The sequence below is a fragment of the Xenopus laevis genome, chromosome 7S (assembly GCF_017654675.1).
Source record: "Xenopus laevis strain J_2021 chromosome 7S, Xenopus_laevis_v10.1, whole genome shotgun sequence".
Taxonomy (NCBI): domain Eukaryota; kingdom Metazoa; phylum Chordata; class Amphibia; order Anura; family Pipidae; genus Xenopus; species Xenopus laevis.
In genome coordinates this window covers 39,215,749-39,243,600 of record NC_054384.1, presented here as the reverse complement: position 1 = coordinate 39,243,600, position 27,852 = coordinate 39,215,749, and the positions used below count along the sequence as shown (strand labels likewise).

The following is a 27,852-nucleotide window of genomic DNA, read 5'->3' as shown; positions in this document are numbered from 1 at the left end:
TTGTAAACTGTTTAAGAACTTTAAAGCAGTGGTCGGATGCTTGCTATAGTTTATATAAATAAGCTGCTGGGGGCTGCCATCGAAAGCTGAGAAAGGAGAAAAAGCACAGGATTCACAGTAGATAACAGACAAGTTGTTCAGTATACAAATTGATATTAATAAATGGAACTTATCTGTTATCCACTGTGTATCCCAGAGCACCCCAAAACATTTTTTCCCAGTGAGCAACATTAAAAAGTGAAAAGAGTTGGGGAGCAAAACAAGCATGAAAAAAGTTCCTGGGGTGCTAAATAAAGGCTGTGATTGACTATTTCGTAGCCTCTATGTGGACAGGCAGCCTACAGCAGGCTTTATTTAGCAGTAAACCTGCAACCAAAATGTGCTTCCAAGTCAGGAATTCAAAAATAAGCACCTGCTTTGAGGCAACTGGGAGCAACATCCAAGGAGTTGGTGATCAACATGTTGCTCGTGAGCCACTGGGTGGGGATCATTGGTGTATCCTGTGTTTTAATGGCTGCCCCCATGTATACACAACAGCTTGTATATATAAACTATAGTTGTGTTTCTAAAGCAAGCACACCATTTTTACCAGCGCAGGGCAACAGTACATTATATTGTCTTTCATTAAAAACACTTACATATTTTAGCATTATTGTTCATTTATATGTTGTTTATAAATGTAAGAGGGCAGCACATCTCCGAAGTAAAGTCTGTAAGTTTTATATATAAAAATCAATTAACAGTGCTGCTCCAGCAGAATTCTTCACTGAAATCCGTTTCTCAAAAGAGTAAACAGATTTTTTTATATTTAATTTTGAAGTCTGACATGGGACTAGACTAGGGTTGCCATCTTTTAAAAAAAAATTACCGGCCAGTGGTTCGGGACGGGAACTAAAGGGGTTGGGCGTGACGCAAAAAGGGACGGAGCCGGCGGGCCGTGACACAAAAAGGGTGAAGCCACGATGTAGTGCCGCAAAAGAGGCGGGGCCACATCGCCAGAAGCCGAAAGGGATTTTGTAAATGGTATTACAAATTACCAGCAGCTACATTGCCGGTAAATTTGTAATATCGGCCCTGGTCATGGCAGGTGTTTTACTGGCTAGGCCAGTAAAATACTGGCTGGGTGGCAACCCTAGGCTAGACATATTGTCTGTTTCCTAGCTGCCCCATGTCATGTGACTTGTGCTCTGATAAATTTCAGCCACTCTTTACTGCTGTACTGCAAATTGGAGTGATATCATCCCCTTTCTTTCTCCCCAGCAGCCAAACAAAAGAACAATGGGAAAGTAACTAGATAACAACTCCCTGACACAAGATAACAGCTGCCTGGTAGATCTAAGAACAGCACTCAATGATAAATCCCATGTCCCACTGTGACACATTCAGTTACATTGAGTAGGAGAAACAACAGCCTGCCAGAAAGCAGTTACATCGTAAAGTGCTAGCTCTTTCTGAAAGCACATGACCAGGCAAAATGACCTGAGATGGCTGCCTACACACCAATACTACAACTAAAAAAATACACTTGCTGATTCAGGAATTAAATTTTATATTGTAGAGTGAGGTATTTGCAGTGTAAACAGTGTAATTTAGAAATAAAAACAACATCATAAAAATCATGGCAGAATCCCTTTAAAAGCTTCTTTGCTTTTAAGGGGCGGGGCTTCTCCAGCACAATGTATTTGATTTCTGGAGGAGGTGAGTGACTGCAGTGTGTCTAAAGCGCTGGTCCTGACAACAGTTTTGGAGCAAGGGTGAGGAAGGAGAAAAGAGGTTTTACTGGAATAAATGACACCAAATGCACAGGCAGCTTCTCACTGTGGGATTCAGTCATGTCTGGTGAGTTACAACTATTTCCCCTTAGGGAAAGGAAGCCTTTTTGCTCCAGGGTCCTAGGACTTTTAGTGCTATAACAGCTGGAGTGCCAGTCTCTACTCTCCCATCCAAACAGCAGGACAGTTGTTGTGTTGGGATCTGTCTCTACAACTAGATAATTTGTGTTAAATACTAACTACAGAATTGTGTCATATTTTCAGTCTCTCCTTATTGTTCATTAGGTAGCTTTCCAGGTATAGTTTAACGTTTGCACATACAGTATGGGTGTAATGAGAACTGCATTCCTATGTTTCATGTATCACATTTCTGTATTGTTGTGTCCTGTGCTGCACTTGTTTGGTGACATTTTTAAAAAAGAAAATTTCTGGGCCAGTAAAATGTCCATCTGTTTAAATTGGCAGATTTGGATTTTAGATTTGTAGATTTTCCTGGGGCAATTAACATTTTAGAAATGAACCATGCAAAAGATAGCAACAATTCAGTTTTGCGCAAGCCTGATGTTGTCAATTTATTTTGTATCATAAAATTGTCAATGATACCGTTATATCAGTCATTCCATCTGTATGATCAAATGATGTAAAAGGGAAAGTTTGTTTTCCTATTATTTTTTATGGGAAACTGTAATAAAAGTCAGAAATGGAAAAAGATATTTCAATAATTAGAACAAAAATGTGCATTGTGCATAGGAATATTCTTTATTAGATGTCCATTGCATTACACGTTTTTATTGTGCATAAGGCATTTTATAATCACATTTGTGGTAACATTTTTTAGTAAGATGTTTTAGTACATACACTGCATACTGATATAAATGATAACATTTGCAGTGTTTTTTGCACGTTTGTATGGGTCACTAAATATTGACAAAAGCTATTTTAGATTAATTCCAAGGAATTCAAATCCTACAGTGATACTTTAATTCTAAACTTATGTTTAAGCACCTTCAGCTTACTATTAAGGGTTTTTGTGCTTATAGTATAGGTATAAATGCTATTAAAACTGAAATTTGACTCTTTAAAGTTGCCGAGATGCTTCCTGTAAGAATTCCACTATAGTTCATCTGAGCTCTCTATGGAGATTAAATTAAACTTTCCAAGCTTTGAAGGATGCATTTTCTGTGTTTCACTCCTTTTTCCCTTATTGACTGCTGGCCATTAGTTTAATTTCCCTTCCTAAACTAGTGAAAGATTACATTTGTTATTAATGTTTCTCGTTATTCATATTTTTATAATCTTCCAGTTTGCCATCTTCAAGCACAGAGCCTAGCTGAAGTTGAGTAGTTGAAGTTGAAAAACCACCTTGCAAATTGTGTCAAAATACCTCTGCTTAGTACCGTTTTACCTATTCTTTTCAGAATCCCTTTGCTTTTGGGTGGGGGAAATTTGCACATACTTCCTTTTCTGCAAGACAAACCTGTTAACTATGTTACCCTGTTTTAAATAATCACAAAAAAAGAGCAACTTCAGTGGTGAAACAAGACCACGCCAGGCCCCCGGTGGAAAAAGAGGCCCAGTGCGCATTACTTCACATCGCTCAGCTGGTTGCGCAGAACAGTGCGGTACCCTAAACGACCGTGAGGTCTGCTTACTTTATAGTTATACCATTGAGCAACATAAAAAATGTAACTATGTTTTCCTGTGCCTGTTCCTTATTTTAGAAGAAGTGGCTGCAGTGGCTGGAGGAGTAATTGGCGTTGTTGCCATTTTGCTTCTCATTGGAATAGGAACATATATTTTAAGGAAAAGATTTTGCTTCTCTAGCCAATATGAAGAGTTTTTTGATCAAGGTCCACCTACACCCACCAAAGTCAAGGCAGTGGACAAGGACTCCTTGGGGTAAGAACTTCTAAATAATACAATTTTACTGTAAAAAATTGATGGATCATGCTATAAAATGTTAGGAAAAATGCTCACATGTAATGTATTCCATATCATCTGCATGGTAATGTGATGAAAATATTATTATTTTTATTATTAATGCTACTATTATCTTAGTATTAAGGTTAAACTACAACAGGATAAATATATAATGGCTTATAACATATCAGCAGTAGGGATGTAGCGAACTGCCGATTTGGTGTTCGCGAACGCCGTTCGCGAACACCGGCAAAAAATGCGAACGTTCGCGGACAGTTCGCGAACTTCGAACACCCGCTAAAATCGTTCGATTCCAATGATCGAAGGATTTTAATCATTCGATCGAAGGATTTTCATTCGAATCGAACGATCGAAGCCATTCGATCGAATGCTTTTCATTCGATCGAATGCTTACAATCGTTCGAACGAATGGAAATCGTTCGATTTTTAGCGGTCGAAGGAATTCGAATGGTCGAATGGTCGAACGACTTGTATTCGAATCGAACGCGAACTCAAAATGCGAACGTTCCCAAACGTTCGCGAACATTCGGCGGACGCGAACGGTCGAAGTTCGCGCGAACTCGTTCGCAGCAGAACAGTTCGCTACATCCCTAATCAGCAGAGAACCGCAATTTCCCATAGAGAATTGAATATCCAATTGAATATAGCAGATAGTGGTCTGCAGAGCACACCAGCAATGCTTGCCTTGAGAATAGTAGTAAATAAATAGAAATACATATCTTGGAAAGTTGCGGAGAGGCGGTATCAACCATTTTCTTGGGGGGCTTAACACGTTGCCTCTCTTTCTATTTCAGAAATTACAGATTTGGAAAAAGATATTTTTCTGTTAAAATCTGTAGGTGCAGTGGGCGGTTTTTGGTTTGCATAAAATTGGGTAATGTAATAAAGTACATATCTTGTGTAATATATGTCACACTTTTAGATTTTTTTTTCATCAGGCAAAGAACACAACTCCACTTTATAGTCCCTTAAAAATTCCTACCACTAAAACAGTCTCTCATTTACTTTCAGAAGTTTTTGTTTCAATTCCCCTATATTAATTATTAATGTAATCCTTACAAATTGTTTTTATGATCTAGAAACCATAAAGAATTACTTTATGTTACTTCTTTATGTGGTACCCATTATGAAGTACAGGTATGGGATCCGTTGTCCGGAAACCCATTATCCAGAAAGCTCCGAATTATGGAAAAGCCGTCTCCCATAGACTCCATTATAATCAAATAATACAACATTTTAAAACTGATTTCCTTTTTCTGTGTAATAATAAAACAATAGCTTGTACTAACTAAGATATAATTAATCCTTATTGGCGGCAAAGCCAGCCTATTGGGCTTATTTAATGTTTACATGATTTTCTAATAGACAAGATATGAAGACCCAAATAACAGAAAGATCCATTATCCGGAAAACCCCAGGACCCAAACATTCTTGATAATAGATTCCATACCTGTACCACAGATACCTATCATTAGATAAATTTGAGTAATATACATATATAAAAATAATTGGTGGATGGATCCCTTCCAGTACTACAGTTATTCAACTAGGATACAATGAAGTTTCTAATTTCTGGGAGAGGCTTTAATGTTATGGATAAATGTTGTTTTGCTAGTTTTGCTATTTTATAGTGCAACTTCTGCTTTACTGGGAAGCACCCAAATTTGCCAGAGACATTTGAATGTTACCTGAAACTAGTCATAATACCTGTGGTGCCATAATGCTTTGCTCAAACATCACCTATTGATTCTTTGCTGATTCCTTCTTATCATCCAATAATTCTTTGTAATATCCAGCTTTAGTTTATTAACTATGTGTAGTTATCTGCAAACAAGTATGTATAACATTATAAACCAGGGATTTCTAACGCTTAAAGAATCTTTATAAAGGGTAATTGCAAAACTGTGTTTTCTCACTTCTTGGGGGGGAACATAACACTAGGACAATGGTAATAGCGACCAAGCACTGTGTCAATTTCAATGACAAATGCATATTGCTTAGATCAGCACCTGTCACATACCCAGTAGATGGTTGAAATTCCGATTTTTTTAAAATCAAATGGTGATGGTGGTTGGGGAAATTTGCATTCCACTTCAATGCAGAAAGAAAATGCTAAGGTAAAAAAATATTAAAAATCAACCAGTCTGCCATTACACTTGAAGTGTTTTTCTGACAAGAGAAAAGTATAATTATTACATTTAAACCATTCCTGATACTTAGGGGGTCATTTATCAAGGTCCGAATTTATCTCAATATCGGCTGCTACAAACTCCGATCTAAGCCGCTCAAGTTTTTAACGCTTATTTATTTTCCTGAAAATCACCTTTGTGGGAAAAGCTCAGATTTTCAAGATTTTTTCGTGAATTTTCGCCGAAATCTCTGAATTTTTCTGAATTTTCACCCGAAAGCTCCGAAAACATTGTGAAATTGCCCGAAACCCCCGACACAACCAAAAATCAATGGGACTGTTCCCATTGACTTTTATGCAACCTTGACAGGTTTGAAAAATTTGTGATTTTTTTAAAAGCCTATTATAAGACAAAAAAAAGCATGAATTTTTCGGATTTCTGTGAATTTCGGGTATTCGGAGCTTAGTAAATAACCCACTTAATATTTGCTTACCTCAATCCCTATGTTATCAGTGTTGGACTCCTACATCTCTTCTCCCACGACTGCTGCTTTCATAAAGTTAGACTATTGTTGAAAGTTCTGTGGAAGCTGTGGAGTCAGCGTCAGAAGTAATTTTGGGTATCTGGAGTCGGAGTCGCCAAAAATTACTCTGCTCTGCTCTTACTCCAAAATATCCTTAAAGGGATACTGTCATGGAAAAACGTGTATTTTCCAAAACACATCAGTTAATAGTGCTGCACCAGCAGAATTCTGCACTGAAATCCATTTCTCAAAAGAACAAACAGATTTTTTTATATTCAATTTTGAAATCTAACATGGGGCTAGACATTTTGTCAGTTTCCCAGCTGCCCCAGTCATGTGACTTGTGCCTGCACTTTTGGATGGAATTATTTTCTGGCAGGCTGTTATTCCTTCTACTTAATGTAACTGAATGTGTCTCAGTGGGACTTGCCTTTTACTTTTAAGTGTTGTTCTTAGATCTTCCAGGGAGCTTTTATCTTGTGTTAGGGAGCTGTTATCTCGCTACCTTCCCACTGTATTGTTGTTAGGCTGCTGGGGGGGGGGAGGGGGTGATATCACTCCAACTTGCAGTACAGCAGTAAAGACTGATTGAAGTTTATCAGAGCACAAGTCACATGACTGGAGGAAGCTGGGAAATTGACAATATGTATTTTCCCATGGCTGTATCCCTTTAAATACAAGCATTGAAAACAATCAAATCCGATTAAAGAGATTCTATGAAGGAGGATATGGCAGTAGTAATTCTGTTTCTAAGAAAAATACTTTAGTTAATTTTGGATTGTATTTAACAACTATTCTACAGCTTTATGCCAGATTCAATTAATATATAAGTTGTTTTAGCTTTTCCAATTGTTTGAGGTTATGTAGTTTAAGTTTGTTTCTGGTTTAGAATTACCAAAGGATGTGTTTTATATTTTTGAGTTTTGGCAGTGATAAAATGCCTTGTATGTTGTATATTTGTTAGGCTGCTGGGGGGGAGGAGGGAGGGGGTGATATCACTCCAACTTGCAGTACAGCAGTAAAGAGTGATTGAAGTTTATCAGAGCACAAGTCACATGACTGGAGGAAGCTGGGAAATTGACAATATGTATTTTCCCATGGCTGTATCCCTTTAAATACAAGCACTGAAAACAATCAAATCCGATTAAAGAGATTCTATGAAGGAGGATATGGCAGTAGTAATTCTGTTTCTAATTTTGGATTGTATTTAACAACTATTCTACAGCTTTATGCCAGATTCAATTAATATATAAGTTGTTTTAGCTTTTCCAATTGTTTGAGGTTATGTAGTTTATGTTTGTTTCTGGTTTAGAATTACCAAAGGATGTGGTTTATATTTTTGAGTTTTGGCAGTGATAAAATGCCTTGTATGTTGTATATTTAACTTCTTTCAGTCAACATGGAAAATACATTAGTATATTAAAAGAACAGTAACACCAAAAAATTAAAGTGTTTTAAAGTAATTAACATATAATATATTGTTAGTGTGCACTGGTAAAAGCTGTATGTTTGCTTCAGAAGACTACAGTTATATAGTTATATAGTTTATATAATACGCTTGCTGTGTAGCTATGGGGTAGCCATTCAAGCTGGAAAAAAGGGAGAAGGCACAGGTTATATAGCACATAACAGGTAAGCCTGTCAATTACAGTGCTGTTTTACCTGTTTTTTTATTATTTGTTATGTAACCTGTACCTTTCCTCCTTTATTCCAGCTTGAATGGCTGCCTCATGGCTACACAGCTGCTTTTTTATATAAACTATAGTAGTCTTTCTGATGCAAACACACCAGTTTTACAGTGTAGAGCAACAGTAAATGATATTTTAATTACTTTGATATCAGTTTTTGTTCCTTTAAAAAAAGAGGAGTCGGAGTCACATTTGGAGTCAGAGGTACCATAAACTGTACTGACTCCACAACCCTGCCCTGGACAGAAAATCTACACGACCTATGTTATTTATCTGTTTTGTTTCTTTTCCTCAGGACGAAACATGTGCCTTTCATTGTGCCACCTAAGTTCCATGGTCGAGACTGGATTGGTTTGCGAAATGGAGAACGTATTCAGGATGACAGTGAGCCATATATGGCACCTGATTTCCTCCCACGGTCATCCTTCTGTTCTTTGGGTAATGAATGCATACACTCAATTGTAAAAGCTACTTGAGCCCAGTTATTGCTAATGTTTGTATACTTGCATTGGGGAAGACCTCTGAGAAGCATATACAGGTAAGACACCTATTACCCAGAATTCTCGGGACCTGGGGTTTTCCAGATAAGGGATCTTTCCGTAATATGAATGAACATACTATTACGTTACCTAAAAAGATCATTAAGCTTTAAATAAACCCAATAGGATTGTTTTGACTTCATAAGATTAATGACATTTTAGTTAGTATCAAGTACAATGTACTGTTTTATTATTACAGAGAAAATGGAAATCATTTTTTAAAATTAAAATTATATGATGTCTATGGGAGATAGCCGTTCTGTAAGAACTTTCCGGATAATAGGTATGGATTTCCATATCTGTGCAATGTGAATGGTTAATTGCATACGTTTTTATTCTCTGATATCAACAGAAGAGTCCCAAACTGAAAACCCCAAAAGGGGTTGAGCTTGCATTAAGTGGGTAGGGTTTCAACATGTTTTCACTATTGCTGTGCAAACCTTTCTTTCTGATAATTTGCCATTTGCCATGGGAAACACTGTTTTAAAGTATTCTCTGGATGATATTACAAGTTAAGCAGCAGTGGCGTAACTAGTTGTTACTGGGCCCCATAGCAAATTCAATTTAGGGCCCCAAAATATTTATAAGTTGGCCTATTTTACCAAGATATATTAAAATTGCTAATTAATTAGGGTCTCACTGGGCCCCCTACACTCCTGGGCCCCCCTGCAACCGCAGGGTCTGCTTCCTCTATAGTTACACCCCTGTTAAGCAATATGGCAGCATATTCTTACATCATTGAACAAAGACGTTATTCATATTTAACATATCATTTGTTGGTAAATAGAAAAATTACCAATTTACTTATGACTTTATTGCACAGGGAAATGGACTCTTCTTTTTTCTCAAGACATCGCCTACTTCTCATGCTTTATAGTTGAAAATCTAGCTGACTTTATACCTGTACAAAGAATTCAGACTCTGAAATCTAAAACCCAGGGCTTAGATCATTACAGGATTTACAGATAACAGGTTTAACTAGCATATTAGAATGACTGGCATAAAGTTTAGCAAAGTTAAGGAAACAACTTCACAAACATTTTGACTGCATGGCAGTTAGCACATAATTCAGTATTGAAGGATTAGTCCCTGGGTGTTTTGTAGCTCTGTGACTGTTTATTTTAAAAATGAACTTTTGGAATGAAAGTAAATACAGATGGCTGAGTGAACGTAAAGATTTTCTCTTATTTATCAATAAAGAAAACTTGAAAAAAAGCAAAAACTGATTTTATGAGGGTTAAAAGCAAAAACGGATTTTATGAGGGTTAAAATATCTTCAAATGGTTAAGGGGACGTCTGCCAATGACTTGGCAGGTTTTAGATGACGTATTTTCAGATTCAGACTTGGAAAAGCGTCAGGGCATAATAAATTGCAAAAAAAAAATTACGTCTTTTTTTAGCCGTGACTTCTTCAGTGTCAAAGTCGACACCACAGAAAGCCTGGAACCTTGATTCTGACTGCATGTTTATTATATGATCCCCTTATATATTTATACATTATCATATCATACCATTAACAACCCTCTTGTAGCAGTGTTTCCTATCCATGAGCAAACGACTTAATTAAGCCCAACAGTCCTTAGTTTAGAAAGCAGTCGTTTGTGGGGTATCAAACGCTTTGGCAAAATCCCATCTACTGCTCCCCCACTGCCCAGCATCTTACTTACCTCATCATAAAAAGCAATCAGATTTGCCTGACATGACCTATCCTTCATAAAGCCATGCTGATTGCTGCTCATAATGCACAATTTTGTCCTAGGGAATGCCTAGTAAAGCCTAGTAAAGAAGTTAATAGGAAAGAAGAGAAAGGCGTTTAAAATCTACAAGTCTTTTGGGAAATAAACTGCATTTAATGAATATAAACTGTATAATAAATGAGGAGCGTATTGCAGCTGAGGCTAAAACTAACCCCCCAAAAGTTTCTAAAGTATATTAATAGTGATGGGCGAATTCGCACGAATTTCGCGAAACGGCAAAAAATTTGCGAAACGGCGCCGGCACCCGTTTTTGACGCTGGCGCCCGTTTTTTTTACGCCGGCGTCCATTTTTTCGAAAAAATTTTTTGGAGGCCGGCGAATCTTTTCGTTTTGCAAATTTATTCGCTGGCGGCGAATCGCGCAAATTCGCGCCTGGCGAATAAAGTTATGTAATAAAAAATCCAAGCCACTTATACCCTTAATGGGACTGCAATAGGTAAATCCATAATGGAAATGGACCATGAAGTCCTTATAGATAATAAACTTGGCTGTAGCATGCAATTCCAGTCAGCATCATCAAGGGCAAAAAAGGACTTGAGCTGTATTAAAAGGAGCATAGATTTGCGGGAGAAGGGTAAGGCCCCATCTACAATATGCCTTATAGTTTTGGTCTCCAGCACCAAACAGTACATTATTGAATTAGAGAGGGTACAGAGAAGGGCAACTAAGCTTGTAACAGGTATGGAAAATCTTAGCTATGAGGAAAGACTGGCCAAGTTGGGGTTGTTCACACTGGAGAAGAGGTGCTTAAGGGGTGATATATTAACTTTGTACTCTACTGTATAAATATATAAGGGGATCATATGATAATCTCTCTGATGCTTTATTTACCAGTAGGTCTTTCTAGCTGACGCTAGGTCGCCCTTTTCAGATTAGAAGAAAGGAGGTTCCGTCTAAATATTCAGAAAGGGTTTTTTTACAGTGAGAGCTGTGAAGATGTGAAAATCTCTCCCGCAATCAGTTGTACGGGCTGATACATTAGATAGCTTTAAGAAAGTGCTTTTTAGCAAGGGAGGGAATACAAGGTTATGGTAGATAGCTTATAGTACAAGTTGATCCAGGCAGGGGCGCAATGCCAATGAGGCGAGTTGAGAAACTTGCCTCAGGCAGCAGCACCCCAATGGTTGCCAGGGGTAGCAAAATGCCTCTCCTGATTACTTTGTTTTTTAAACTTAAAGCAGAGAGTGCAATAGTGCTCTTTGCACTAGCGACGTGGAGCCCCCAGACCGCCTCTGGTGCTGAAAAAGTGAGTGCCATGGGGAGGGGGGGAGGCAGAAGGAAGGCCGCCTTGGGTGGCAAAATGGCCAGGATCGCCCGTGGATCCAGGGACTAGTCCGATTGACATCTTGGAGTCAGGAGGGAATTTGTTACCCCTCTGAGGTAAATTGTAGGGTTTTTTATGCCTTCTTCTGGATCAGGTTATATATATAGATTTACAAGGTTGAACTTGATGGATGTGTTTCTTTATTCAACCTTACATACTATGTTACTATGTATGTTATTATGTATGTTACTATGTGTGTTGCTATGCTTACAATGCATGTGAATTTAACAGTCTGCTACACATGATAATGTTTTAGATATAGCGACTGAATACAAAGTTTAAACTAAATTGGGGCAATCTCTTTTGTATATGAAAATAATCCAATCAAACTATATCTATATTTTATTAACATTAGGGGCATACGTTGTTGGTTCCATCAACCCAGCTCTGTACAAATTCCCAGAAGTAAATGAAGAAACAGATTTTCCAGCGGGTAACATTGGACGCATTTGGTTTGCTGTGGAATATGAACTAGAAACCGAGAGGCTTGTGGTGTCGCTTATGAAAGTAAGAAATTTGCAGTTTGGGTCAGATTCTTGTAATCCATTTGTGAAGATCCATCTGCTTCCAGATGAGAGGCGCCATCTGCAGTCCAAAACAAAGCGTAAAACTGTGAACCCACAATTTGATGAAACATTTGTCTTTCAGGTATGTTTACATGCACATATATTTCATATATTTTAGAAATACATTTCTAAAAATTAATGTAGAAATATACTGTATATCCATATATTTTAGAAACTTAGTGTAGTGCCATATATGATGATTTGTCTGCAATCGTTCATAAGAAAGGTTTCAGTAACAAAGGCAGTGGGGATTATTTATAAAGTTTGCGCAGCGCATATTTAATCTCAAATAGTTGTATTGCCCAAGTTTATTCCTGAACGCTAAAGTATTGTACTACCTTGCCCATCTTTGGGGCAAATTCACTAAAGTTCGAATTGTCGCCAGCAAACACTTCGCCACACTTCGCACCACTTTCGCCAGGTGAAAATTAGTTACCACTACGCTAATTCACTAAAATCCAAAATTGCGTCCTGGGCAGCAAACGCTGGCAACTTTTCGCTAACGTTACGTCGGCAGTGCAATTGTTTCAAAGCGAATTGACACTAGCGATCGCTTCTGTTTATCAAAACTTCTTTAGTCCTCTTATGCTTATGTCAATTTGAATAGGGTAGATACATTAAAGTTGTATGGACGTCATTATTAGAGATGTTGGTGTAAATGCTTGAAGCTTTTTATTACAAATGTCCAAGGAACCTGAATAAAGACAAAAGAGATCCTCTAATGCCCTACACATGAGCCCACCCATGCCCCTCAAATGTCTGTGGAAAAATGTTAACACAGAAAAGTTTAATAGTTTGAAGGCAATCCATCTTAAAAAAAGCACAAGTTGCCAGTGTTTTTACAACTTTAATGCTTTTCCAGATATGATGTAAGTGATATAGGATTGAGGAAGATGTAGCTTCATTTTAGCAGTTCGCCTGGTCTGAGGTGGCAAGGTAAACTCTGGTGAAAGAGGTAACGTTCAGTAAAATTCGCACTTTACTGAATTTGTTCCCTGAACAGAAAGTCTTGTGGCGATAGAGTGAGAACGAATGATAGCGACGGTCTCGTTCGGTAGTGAATTGTACTCTATGGCTGTGAATTGGAGATGTCCCTGCGGATGGGCCACTTCGCCCTTTAGTGATTCTGCCCCTTTCTGTTTTTTTCAAATTCGAATTGCGAACAACTTTTCGCAAATGGCTTGCAAATGAGATGGGTGTTTGCATGAGTGCGGCCACTGTCTGAGGCTGTTGTGTGTGAAAATATCATTGACAGCAATTTATGTTTGCAATTTGCAAAACTGTTTTATGAATATTTTCTCCACCACCAAATTTGTGGCTTAAGTATGTGCATAGATATTTGCAGTTTGTGATTTTTGCCATATTTAAAAAGTTCCTATGGACATTTGCAGTACGAAATAAAATTTGCAATTATGTTTGCACATAAATACACCACTTTTATTCAGCTTTTTAAATATAACCATGTGCAGGGCAGATACATTCACAGGTTTATAAATGAGCCCCAGTGTGCTTCTCATAAAAAATTGTGGGAATCATTTCACTTTAAAAATAATAGTCATGAGTGATAATCGCCCTTAGGTTTTTACCACCCCCTCTCCTTCCTATGCAATTTGGCACAGATCCGATATTAAAAATTAGATTTTAAATGTACCAATAAAAAGAAGAGTAGTGAATTATTTACAATCATTTTCTTAATATGATCTAGATATAAGTGCAGTTTGTCACTACTGAAAAGGACATTAGTAAATAGAAAATAAATAAATATTAATGTGGCTCTGACACCTGAAATTACTATGCACCATTATGAACAATTAATAGTGTACAAGAACTGCATATTAATTATGTTGATAATTTGCATAACAATTGTTCTTAAGTGCATTTATCAGGGAAATAAAAGATGAGGTGGTACTATTCAGTAAAAGCTGACTAGTCTGGTAGCTGAGCTGAAACCGCACACTATCAGCCAGATTCAAGGGGTATTCCTGCAACCAGAGAACTTCTCTATTAAAGTAGAAAAACTGCCTCCACAGTGCTAATAAAAGGAGCTGCTCCCCCCCCCCCATTGAGTATAGCTAAGAGCGGAAGGCTCCAGCTACCTAGCTGTTCCTGTGGTGTGTTGATGTATCTTTTATTTCTCTGATAATTTCTCATTGGAGTAATGGCCAAGAAAATAGTTAGTATAAGGAGTTTTTTGCAGACTTTTATATAGTGCATAGCAGTAGATCATTCATACAAGTGTATGTCAGTGTAAAGCTGGCCATAGATGTTGAGATTTTTAAAAGAACAGATCCTGATCGTGAGACCACGATCTTCTTAGAACGATCGTACGAATTTACCATCAACTAAAAAGACCAATTTGCCAGGAAAACAAAGGGTAGCTGCCTGCTTGGCCCTGCAAACATAGATAGATTGCACTGGGACCGACAAAGATTTTTTGACCTGGCTGATCAATTTTCCCGGCCGAAAAATCTTAAGATGTACGATCGTTCGAATACCACTAACCGCACGATAATTTCTAAGGATTGGTCGGGCTTCCCTAAAATCAGTCGTTCGGCAAGAAGAATCGTCGCATCTATGGGGAGCTTAACTCCCAATATTCAGCACATTTGCTACAAACTGCCAAGCTAAGGTAGAAAGACACTAAAATTCCCTTCTCTGCCCTGTGCTTCTTATGCAAAAAGATTTAAGCTAAACTTGTATAATTATATGTAAAAACGTGAATCTTTTTCTGTTTTGACACCCAGATGGTAAGATAAATCAGGCTGATCATTTGGCCCTGATCATATGATCAGATTAAAAAAGGAGCCTATGCAGGCTGGGAGGGGCCCTTTGTTGTTCTTGACCTACTGGATTTCAAGCCTGCCCAATATCCGCCCAGCTATTGGTTGGGCCAATAAGTGGCCAACTTGTGCCTCATCAGCAATGCTTCTTCTCATGATATCCACTACACAGGAGGACCAGTAGCACAGGTTGCTCATTCATAATAGCCATCAGTATAAAGATCCACAATGTAAGTAGGGTTGCCATCTGTCCGGTATTCAACTGGAAAGGCCGTTTTTCGGTAGAGCCAAAATGTCCATGATGCATCGTAGCCCTGTCCTCTGGTGGCACCATGCCCTGACATCATCACTCCAGCTTTAAAACATCACCACTCTGCCCCTGACATTGGCCACCCCCTTCCCATGCTTTCCTTACAAAAGGTGACGACCACACATATAAGTATCCATAAAATGTACTACTGTTGAAGGAAACCTCTGAACCTATAACATGCTGCATATTAACATATCTAGAAACATTTCACCTACAGGATTCAGAGTTAATTAAGCTGGACAGGAGATGCTCACAACAAACTCTCTAGCCTGGAAATAAATGTAGAGTTTGTAGTGATGTCATTCCTTATCTGGGTAGCTTAATTTAGATTTGAATCCTAAGGGTGAGAAATTCTCAGCTGTGCACATTTACTCATGCTGTGTCAGATAGGACCAGTAACATGAAACAAAAAAATAAAGAAAGCACACTCTGTTAAATCAAAAAAGGAAAAATGTATTGCATGCTAGTTATCCCACACGGCAACAGCATGTCGCCCAGTAACATATCACTAATCATTTACTTGTACTCTGTCACAACCCTACATGGGCAAAGCAGGCCATAAAGTTTGGACAGGGCTGATTGTGGCCAGTATAAGCCTGTCTACAGGACCTGTTGAATCACCTTAATATTATTAACATTATTTATTTAGATAGTTCTGGCTTCATCACAGCAATGAAAAAGTAGATGAAGTTAAAAAAAAATTATTTGTTAAACAGGCCATTTTTTAGTAGTAACTCTTGCAAACACATTCAGCTATGAGACCTCCTTTATGGTGAATGTATATTTTAGCTGCCAGAGTAATGTAACTTAAAACAACGCAACACTCATATACATTAGATTGTGCTTGATCCTGTATAGCCTACCCCATGCCAAGCACTCTCTGACCATTAGGCACATCCAGGGCCAGACTTGCTGCTCAAGTTCATCACCCTTCACCCTTGTCAATCCATTCCACCACACCCCTCAACCTTACTGTGTTGCAGAAGTGGGGCAGTACGGGGCCGGCCCTTGCCTAGGGTGCACCATCATTTTGGCTTGGCCAATGATAGTTATATATATTTTTTTCTCTTTCTTTTTTTTTTTTTTTTGCTTTTTTTTAGTGCAAAAACATGGTGTCAGGCAGATCAAATTCATTTGTATTATACATTGGTCTCACTAGTCATATGAAAGAAATCACTTTACATTACAGTGTAACAGTTAGGTCTTATCATATTTTCAGGAATTTTCTAAAAAAATATATTCTTTTTATTCCTAAATGTTATTAAACAGGCAGAAAATGTATAATGCGGACATTTACTAAAGTCAGGCTTTTTGGTGCAAACCTCTAATTTTTTGGGGTTTATTAACGTTCAATGCTGCAAAAAGTCTGCCATCTCAGATCTGCCGAGGTTGTAGAACTATCCTATTTGGAAGTTTCTGTAGTCTGCGCTGGAATTAGCCCAAAAATCTGACTATTTCTGGCTTTTCAGACAAAAATCCAAAAAATGCAGGCTTTTCAGGCAAAAAAAAATGCCAGAAAAAACAAGCTATTTTTATTTAATAAAAAATCAGAAAAATTCAGATTTTGATAAATAACCCCTTGCAAGCATAATTTTGACAAATATACAAAGTAATTATGGCATTAAAAGATGAGACATTGAAGCAAATGACAATTCAGACAAATCTTCCAGTGTGTGCAAGGTGAATAATCACAAAATATTCTTATATGTAACACAGTGTGTGACTTTGTGCAGGTTTCAGGTAAAACTGTACATCAGAGGACTTTGAGGTTTTCAGTGTATCATGTGGATAAGATAAAAAAGCACCACCTTCTGGGACAGGTGCTCTTTCCCTTGAAAAATGAATCATTAACCGATGATGAAAATATGGTTATCTGGAGAGATCTGGATCTTGAAAATCTGGAGGTGAGAAACCCCACAGCTACCAACAAGATGTTTGCTTTAACACAGGTGACCAGTAAATGCTGCTGGTCCATTTGTTGCTATATGTGTCTAGACCTGTATCAAACTTTCCACCTTTTATTACATAACGTTTTTTACCTTTTTTTTTCCCTTTACCTTATTTTATTCCATTCATCAGTGGTGTAACTAGATGTTACTGGGCCCACAGCAAATTCATTTTAAAGCCCTCAAAATATCCAGAGGTTGTCCTTTTTTACAAATATACTGTATGTTGAAATTGCTCATTAATTATGGCCTTATGGGGACCCCTATACCTCTGCCCCCCTGAAGTTGCAGGGTGTGCTTCCTCTGTAGTTATGCACCTGCATTCATCTTATATCTTGATTACAAATGCTGAAGCTAATAGCTATTTTCAACATAAATGAATGTTTAACTAATACAAGACAAGAAATATGGAATGAGAGATAGTGAGGAACTGGTTCTCTAAACTTCCCGTAGACCCTACACTTTATGCAATGTCATTTTTGTTCACTGTGAGGGCCTAAGCAATGTTCTCTCTAATGTCTGTATGCATGACTGTATTGGTCAAAATAAATACATGATTTTGTTTCTCCTCTAAATTCTTGCGCATACCACAATTTTTTGTGTTGTGTGCTGGCCTTAACATTTGTGTGCTCATGCAGAAGCGAGCGGCATAGGGGGAGTATTACTACTCCTGAATAGTCTATCCCTATCTTTATTTTCTGGATGGGACAATAATTCTTTGGAGCCCCCTACAGACCTATGCATGATGTAGAACTTCAGCACTTCTCATACTGAAATGGATTTTGTCTTTGGCAAATGATCTGCACTACTACTTGTAGTTCTCACAGTATCTTCTCAGTGCTGGAAAAGAAAAAGTTTTTACTAAAATTTGTCATTTGCTAATTTAAGAGGAAGTTCACCATTAAGTAAATGTTTAAGCAATTTTTAATTGTCTATGTATTTAGATATTAATACTAATTATTAGCCTTTTTGTGATGCATCAATCGAGGCTGCAGCTGAAAATGCTGTTAAAGAAACCAACAGGGTTCAAATCAATGAACTATGCAGAGTGCAAAATGCAAAATAAGGTAGCAGTTAGACTTTTTTTTAACACTTTGCTCACTATTTGGTGCATTGTAAAAGTAGACCCAAACCTCCGCACTCCTTTCTGGAGGCAAATAGCTGTATCTACTACTGTGGTCAGGCCTGAGCTACACCACCAGTGTAGTCAAGATCAAGGTCTAGCTTAAAGTTTCACATATCTGATCTGTTAAGTGATAGGTGGTTATAGACATTATGCTTAAAATGGGCCATAGGGATTTATAATTATTTCTGTTTTTATTGTCTATCCTAAGCCACCATCAGAGTATGGAAACATCCAGTTTTCGCTTAGTTACAATGATTACCTTGGTCGGCTGACTGTTGTGGTGCTTCGAGCAAAGGGCTTACAGTTTTTGGAAGAACGTGGTGTCATAAGTGAGTAGCATCTTAGTGATTTCAATTTTACTTCACAATAATATATATTTGTTGGATATCATAACCTTTTTTTGGGGGGGGGGAAATATATAAATATATGTTCTTAAATTTGTGCTGAATAGCTTTTTTGAATAATTTAACAAAATGATCTTTACCATTTTATCACTGCAAAGATTGATAACTTTGTCCGTTTCAATTTTCCCTTTTACCCATTATCCAGAATGGATATTGAGTTTTCTGGATAAGGGATCTTTCTATAATTTGGATTTCCATAACTCAAGTCCGCTAAAAATCATTTAAACATTAAATAAAACCAATAGGATTATTTTACCAACAACAAGGATTAATTATACCTTAGTTTGGATCAAGTGTGAGGTACTGTTTCATTATTTAAGAAACAAAAAAATAATTATTTGGATGTTTTCTGGATAATGGGTTTTATAATATATATATATAATATATAATTTTTTTGCTCGTGAGTGCAAGTGAATTGCAAGCTAGCAACATTATTACCACTGCAGGCATTGGCATGGCAACATTTGTGTGCCACAACTTCCTACAAATTGGGTTGCTTGTTAGTCTCTATATCACAAGCAATATTAGGCCCCAAACTGACACGGGAAAAAAACTGCATTGAGGATAATATAACATAGAGATTTTCACCAGCAGTGTCAGGGTGATTCCACATTAGAACACTTAGGGGCTGATTCACTAACTTCGAGTGAAGGATTCGAAGTAAAAAAACTTCGAATTTCGAAGGTTTTTTTGGGCTACTTCGACCATCGAATGGGCTACTTCGACCTTCGACTACGACTTCGAATCGAAGTATTCAATCTAAAAATCGTTCGACTATTCGACCATTCGATAGTCGAAGTACTGTCTCTTTAAAAAAAACTTCGACCCCCTAGTTCGGCAGATAAAAGCTACCGAAGTCAATGTTAGCCTATGGGGAAGGTCCCCATAGGCTTGCCTAAATTTTTTTGATCGAAGGATATTCCTTCGATCGTTGGATTAAAATCCTTTGAATCGTTCGATTCGAAGGATTTAATTGTTCGATCGAAGGAATAATCCTTCGATCGTTCGATCGAATTTTCTGCGCTAAATTCTTCGACTTCGATATTCAAAGTCGAAGGATTTCAATTCCTAGTCGAATATCGAGGGTTAATTAACCCTCGATATTCGACCCATAGTGAATCAGCCCCTTAAATTCAAACTATGTGCTGCCTCTCTGCTAAGCCTGAAAATGTGCTATTGTATTCTGCCATTGTAAAAAATAATTTTAAAAAATAATAAAAATAGGCAATAGGCATTTCAAATGGTTCATTTGTGAAACATCAGTAAAACAAAATGGATCAGACAAAATTTGACTAAAACAGGGTTTTTCAGATCAACATAAAAAGCATTACCTCATCCCTAATATTCTGTACAAATTATAATATTTTAAACTAGGTATTACTGGATCATTCTGTACCAATGGCAATGAGTATGCTACATTTTAAGTAGAGCAATTTCCTACTTTTTAGAGCCTACAGCCCAATATTGTATGGCTCACGCACAGGACTACAAAGGAAATGCCTCGCTTGAGAGTTAAGAAATTTTTTTTGTTCTTTACATGCTGCCTTTGCTTGTTGTAGAATTGCCATTCCAGAGACCCATGGCTGCCCCAATGAATACAAGTTCAATAAATGGGCACACTTCTCCCATATATTGCACTTTGCACTTTGCACACTGAAATGAGTTCATATACCATTCTAACTCATTGCTAGCAAGGTACCAGGATTCATTGGGAGTCAACAGCCTACAGTCCTACCTATTTTTTCCAGACAGGCAAGATGAACACTCATTTAAAGTATTAATTATTTCATCTGAGAGAAGTATTCTCTGTTCAGTCATGACAACAATCTGATATTTACTCAAAAACACACATGTTTTGTTACAGATGGAGAAGCATTTTGCCATCTGGGCAGCATATTGAAGATAGTTTAATTTAAATAGTACAACTTGTAATTATGCACAACAGAATATCATTTTAAAGCTAAACTAAAGCCCCTGATGTCACATTGTGCAAGTGGAGAGAAAGGCAACAGACTGGCATTGATTCTAGTAGTAATAACTAGTAATAGTAATGAAAAAAAAATAGCAATAGTATAAATAGAATAATAGTAAAAATATTAATAATAACTAGTAATAGAATAGCAAAAATAGTAATAGTAATAACTAGTTATTTCAGATCACTTTTTTAGCTATAAAGATCACAGAATGCCAATAAGAACAGTATGTGGTATTTGCACCTTGACAAATCCTAACATAGCATGTACAGTATAGCTAGTATTCCCACAGTGCCTGCACTCAATCCAAAACGAAGCCAGAGGTGCAAGATCAAATATGCTGTATATATGGACAGAAGATCAGCACTCTCTGTAATCAGGTGAAAAAAGTGTTGATTTATTATACACAATCTTATATCTTATCTGACGTTTTGGTCCCACATGGGGACATGTTTGTTGCCTGCATAGGAGAATGCAACCACGTGTTTCTCTTTCCTTTCTCCTACACAGCTGTACATACAGAATGTCAATTTTACTGGTAAGATTGTGCTGAACATATGTCTTCCCTATTATTTAAATCAGAAAATCTATGTTTTGTTTTTGTTATTTCTTGAGCTAATAATTTACCTCACCTGTTTGCTTGAGCAATAAAACCATATATTTTCCCTATTCATTGAACTCATGCTAAACAAGGGGTATACTGCCCTTTAAGCCATTTGAATCACTAAAAGAGATGAAAATTGAATTCATTGCTATAAAGGTTTTAGGTCTATCTTTATTGAAAGAAATCAGTCAAATAGCAAACTATTGTCGTTATTAGCAATTAAATACAGTAATATACAGTAATGTCCCTATAAAGGACACACATTTCTACATATGTTATAGAATTTATAGATCTCTGGTTCTCGCACACAGTAAAATGGTAAAGGATGCTGATATTTGCCCTAATATAATTTAATCCATTAACTTGTGTTCAGTGATCATTAGCCATTATTCTGCAAGGTTATCCTTTATTGCTGGGTCTGGTTTTAGTGTGATTTGATTAAACACACTGAAGGGAAATGCAGCAGATAAGCAGGAGGAAGGAAGAGGTCTGGTTATTAAGACTTTTCACTTCAAATTGATTTTATATACAAAAAGACAGAACCCATTTTATTTCAAGAATGTTTTCTTTCGGCATGTTATTATAACATAGGATAATTCAAAGAAAATGAATAACCAAAAAAATATGAAGTTTTAAGCTTCATTTCTTTAGAGACCAGAGTATCCAAGGCATTATATAAGCTGAGCTGGAGATGAAATGAAGCAATTCAGTGGCTGATGACTGAATGCAGCCCAACACCTGGGTCTACAGTACATGTATGTTAAAGGAGAAACAAACCCGTAATATAAAAAACCTCTACCCCCCTACCCTTTGTAGACTCCCCTCCCTCCCCCCCAGCCTAGGTGGTACCCGGGGCAAATGCCCCCAACTTTTTACTTACCCCTTAGTGCAGATTGTGTCCCACGCAGTTCACTGTAGCCATCTTCTTTTCTTCGTTGAACTTTGGAAGCAAACCTTTGTTTTCGGCGCATGTGCAGTTGGAGTAATTTTCCATTCCCGAACAACTGTGCATGTGCCGAAAGTCACGAAAATTGCAGGGGGTTAGGGTTTTTTATGTTACGACTTTGTTTCTCCTTTAAAGGTGTGGTTCACCTTTAAGATAACATTTTGTATGCTATATAATGGTTAAGCAACTTTTCAATGGGCCTTCTTTTTTTCTTTTTTATAGTTTTTTTTAATGATTTGCCTACTTCATCTGACTCTTTCCAGCTTTCAAATGGGGGTCACTGACCCCATCTAAAAAGCAAATGATCTGAAAGGCTACAAATTTAGGGACAGATTTACTAAAGGTTTGAATGGTAAATTCGATTCGAATTGTAGAATTCCTTTTGGTCGAAACTCACAATTTCAAATTTAAAACCACCAACTCGAATTTGAACGTGAGATTTATCACACCTTCACCCTGTTAACAGTTCTAATTCAATATTTAGCTACCTAAAACCTGCCAAGTTCTTGTAGAAGTCAAGGCCGTGGTCCATTGAACCATTTGAAGATGTTAATAGCCTTCCTGTTAAAATTTCGGAGGAAAACTCGATTCGAATTTGGATTTTTGGGTTGTTCCTTTTCGATCAAATGTTAGACGTTCAATTTTTTTCATAAATACTTCCATTTCGAGTTGTGAGTACATTCAAATTTATTATTAAAACAAATTCACATAACTTCAAAATTCGACCTATGATAAATAACCCCCTTATTGTTTTTTATGACTCATATTTCTGTTTAGGCTCTCTCCTATTCATATCCTAATCTCTTATTCAAATCAGTAATTTGGACCCTAGCAACCAGATTGTTGAAATTGCACTGGAGAGCTGTTGAATAAAAAGCTACATTTGTGTTCAGAAAAATAGCAGTGTGTTTAAAAAAATGTGAATAAAGCTCAAAATCCTTTTGATATCTTTTATTCCCCTACACACAAATGCATTGGGAACACTGCACATTCTATTCCTAATCAAAACATGAAACAGATGTATCAAATTTGTGTTATTCCTTTACAGAAATTAAAGAAAAGGGAATATTACGCTGCCAAAAAATAGAAGTGTCTGCATTCTTCTTTACAAACTTAAAAATTCACTGTATAAACTAAAAAGTGTTTCAAGACTTTGCTTTTCTTTGAATCACTGAACTAATATTTAGTTGTATAACCCCTGCTTCTGAGAACTACTGCACATCTGTGTTGCAAGTCAACCAACTTCTGGCATCTGTTACATTCCACAGTTCTTCTAAATTTCTTGGTTTTGCCCCAGAAACAGCATTTTTGACGTCACCCCAAGTTTTCTATTGGATTATGGTCCGGGGCTGGCCACTCTATAACATTAATCTTGAATCTAGATCCAAGATGTTGCTCATGTACTGGTGTGTTTGGGGTCTTTGTCTTGTTGAAAAACCCATTTCAAGGGCATTTACTCTTCAGCATAAGGCAACATGACCTCTTCAAATATTTTGATGTATTGAAACTGATCCATAATCCCTGGTTTGCGATAAATAGGCCCAACACCAAAGTATGAGAAACATCCCCATATCATGATGCTTGCATCATTATGCTTCATTGTCTTCACAGTGTACCTATACTGTCTTATTAGAAAAAACTAAATCAGTCAAAAATGAATAGATGCTATGGAAAATTGCATTCCCATACAGTAATTTCTTGATAACAGTTATTTCTCTATTATACATTTCCAGTTTCTTGGTACTTATTAGTCTAAAGTTTAAAAAATTACAATATATAAAAACAAGCATTTTGGAAAAAAAAAAAAAAATGTATAAAAGGATATCAACATACCTTAATCCATATTTTATCTATCTATTTTATCTAATTCCATGGTACCCATTACTCACCCATTTGGCTAATTCTGTGTTGTTTAGGTTCAGCATTTGTCAAAGTCTCTTTCATGAATCACAACAAACTTATCAAGTGCAAGAAGACAGCTTCAGTCTGTGGGACTGCAAACCCTGTTTACAATGAAACCTTCAGTTTAAAGGTGGAGAACACAGAACTGGATACAGCAAGCTTGAGTCTGGCTGTTTTTCAGAATGCACAAGGAGATAGTAAGTTGCCAAAATGAATCTATGACAATTAGGGGGTTATTTACTAAACTTATATGAGTTTATAAGGGATAAAACACAATTTTTTCATAAAAACTCAATTTTTTGGAAGATATAGGATCTGCACTGGGTTTCGTACAATAATCTGATTAATTTGTGGTTTCCAGGCATTAAATCCGAAAAAAATTGTACGATTCAGATTATTTTTACGATTTTATCGAATCTTTTCCTGCACCAGGTTTTTTCGAGTAAATTTATTGATAAATACAGTAAAAAAAATGCATGGGAGTTTGGTCAAATTGAAAAAATTGAAAAATAGTGAGAAATTTTCAGATTTTAGTAAATGACCCCTTTATTATTATTGTTCTATGTATGCTTTTCAATTTTGTTTTCTAATATTTCAACAACTGTTGCAGTACCATGAACCAGCTATTACTTGCTAGTAAAAATTTAGAAGGAAGAGATTAAATTATGCATCATTTTACTCTTACAGTACATAGTGATGGGCAAATCTGTCCCATTTTGCCGAAGAATTAGTGAAACTCCAAAAACTTCGCGAAATGTAGAAAAATTCGCTAAACCTATTGAAGTCAATGGGCATCAAAATAATTTTGACGCGCAACAATTTTGACATGAGCAACAATTTTTTTTACACGTGACTCCAAGTGTATTAAAGTCAATGGTCGTCCAAAACATTTTGCCGCACGTCAATTTTTATGCGCGCAAAAATGTTTATGTGCAACAATTTTTTTTGTCGCTGCAAAATTTCCACGTCGCATGAGGGGCATTTGATCACTGTTTATTTTCATTTATAAATACTAAATCCATTGTATTTTACAAAGTGTATCCATTATCTAGAGCAGGGGTCCCCAACCTTTTTCACTATGAGCAACATTCAGATGTAAAAGAGTTGGGGAGCAACACAAGCATGAAATATGTTCCTGGGTGGTGCCAAATAAGGGTTGTGATTGGCTATTGGTAGCCCCTATGTGGACTGGCAGCCTACAGGAGGCTCTATTTGGCAGAACATCTGGTTTTTATGCAACCAAAACTCCAAACCTGGAATTAGAGGCCACTGAGAGCAACATCCAAGGGGTTGGGGAGCAACATGTTGCTCACATGCTACTGGTTGGGGATCACTGATCTTTACACTGATGTGTAAACATATGCATTTTCTCAGTTTGAATGACTGCCGCCATGGCTACTTATCAGACTATATAAACTATAGTAAGTTTTCTTAAGCAAACATAATTTTTACCACTGCACGGGAACAGTACATTGTATTGGTTTTAATGACCCTTTAAATGTTCTAAAGAGAAAAGAGAAAAGATGTAGCAGTTTTGTGTTTGGAAGTGGAGGATCAGATTTTATAGTAACTGCTTCAATTCCCCATCATTTTTACACCCCTAGGCAATAAGCAGAGGGGAAATTATTGTTTTTTCTTCAGGGCCTGAAATCACTTACTGGAGGCAGTTGATGATCTAAAGGTACCACCAAAGTTTTAGCTGGGTTATACTAAAAATTCTATTTGGCCCAGCATGGCCCAACTTTCCCTTGATTGGTGACATGGCTCATGTGATATCCCTTCCCATTTCCTTAGGATCTAGACCATGTAATTCAGAGTACAATACCACTCAAGTGCAGAAGGGGTTTAAACATTCAGTGAACCCCTTCAGGACTTGTTGGTTTCTACTGAACCATTTATGCAAAGTGGACGACTGTACATCAGCGCAAACTTTGTCAAATATAATAATTTGAATGTGTTCATCTCCTCATAGGAGGTGCATGCAGCCTTCCTCCTAGTTGGCAAGCAGTCTTCTTCTGGACGCATGTCTGTTTCGATTTTGATGCAAGCATCTTTTCTGTTTATGAGTATGGAATGAAATTCCAATATTTAAAGGTGCCTCATCCTTTTGCTCACTGCTCAACATAGGTCTATTATAGATAGTTCCTGGGTGCTCTTTTAATCTGGTTTCTCTGTTCCATGACATTTGCCTGTGCTTGACCACCGCTTTATTGGTTCCCTTGTGTGTCCAGAATATGTCATTGTTACTGCATTAAGACAGCTGTACAAAATAAATTCAGTATTCATATGTTTAGCTAAAATTAATATTTAGGTGTATTACATACTTGATTGAAAATGATGTGTGATATGTTTGTCTCTTCCATTTATACAGAGAGCCACTTACTGGGCCGAGTTGTGGTTGGACCATATATGTACACTAGAGGGAGGGAACTAGAACACTGGAATGAAATGCTTAACAGGCCAAAAGACTTGGTGAAGAGATGGCATGCTCTGTGCAACACTTGAAAATTATGTAATGGATCAAGTGAAAATGGACACTTACTCATCTTCTTGAGATGTTCAAACAAGAAAGTGGGATGGAAACAAGGAACCTTTGAATATATCTCATTGGTGTAATTGCTAGGATGGCAAAGAGGAACATTAAGCATAGACAACATGTTCATGCTAACAACTGCTGCAAGATTTCAGTGTTAATAGAATATACAGCAAGTTGTACTGTTCTTTTTTGAAAGACTTTATAAGTATGTGGTTCAAACCAATTATGTTACAGATTGAGATGTAATATATTTCGGAATGAATTCTTATCACAATCACATTTATCCTCATCAATCAATATACATTATTATATACCAATACCTAATAATTACTATACATATTTACTGTAGATCTCCCATGTTTGCATACCTAATAACTTTACAGTGAACCCCCCTAAACACTTTTTATAAGACAAGGCTGTGATGGGAAACATTGGCTTAATACCCTCAAGTGTTTTGTGTGCAAGACACTCCTATTCACTATATTTGGTAAGAAAAGAGAACCAATGTGTTATATCAACAGACCCACTATGCTGCTAAGCTGATGGCAATACATTCTCTTATACAGGCAGTCCCCGGGTATGAGACAGGGTCTATAGATTTGTTTGTATGTAAGTTGGAACAGGTACATTTACCTAATAAATGCAACTTAGACAGATGTTCGTCTTAACATAGTATTTATTTTTACCTTTCTGTGCATATTTATTTTTACCATTCTGTGCTCTGCACTAGACAACACATGTCAGAGGGGTTTGGGACAGGTGGTTTATTAAAGCTAAATGCTAATAAAGGCCAAGCAAACCACAGTACATCACTGTAATAGCCTCTGTTTGTAAGTATAAATTTTATGTAAGTGTAGGAACTCAAGGACTTCCTGTACAGAGAAGATACCAGTAAGCTCTTCTGTACTCATCACAGTATATGTACACTCTGCTGAACAACCTGAGAAGTCCACTTTCACTGGTTTGTTATTTTATATTGTAGTTAACATGCGGGTGCACTTTACATTATTTTTTTTTATAAACAATACAATGTATAAGATTTCATTAAATTACAACCTCCGATGCTTGTGTTTGTCAACACTTTTT

At 37.0% G+C, this 27,852-nt stretch overlaps 1 protein-coding gene across 1 annotated transcript; it reads left to right on the top strand.

The window, feature by feature from the left end:
* The first annotated feature begins 1,708 nt into the window (after window positions 1-1,708).
* On the top strand, window positions 1,709-27,422 carry syt15.S (synaptotagmin 15 S homeolog). The gene is made up of 8 exons (XM_018239473.2): window positions 1,709-1,839; window positions 3,494-3,671; window positions 8,349-8,491; window positions 12,029-12,321; window positions 17,063-17,233; window positions 18,610-18,730; window positions 24,245-24,427; window positions 26,602-27,422. The coding sequence occupies exons 1-8, from the start codon at window positions 1,833-1,835 to the stop codon at window positions 26,733-26,735; spliced, it is 1,230 nt and encodes a 409-aa protein (XP_018094962.1). The 5' UTR covers window positions 1,709-1,832; the 3' UTR covers window positions 26,736-27,422.
* The last annotated feature ends 430 nt before the right edge of the window (window positions 27,423-27,852 follow it).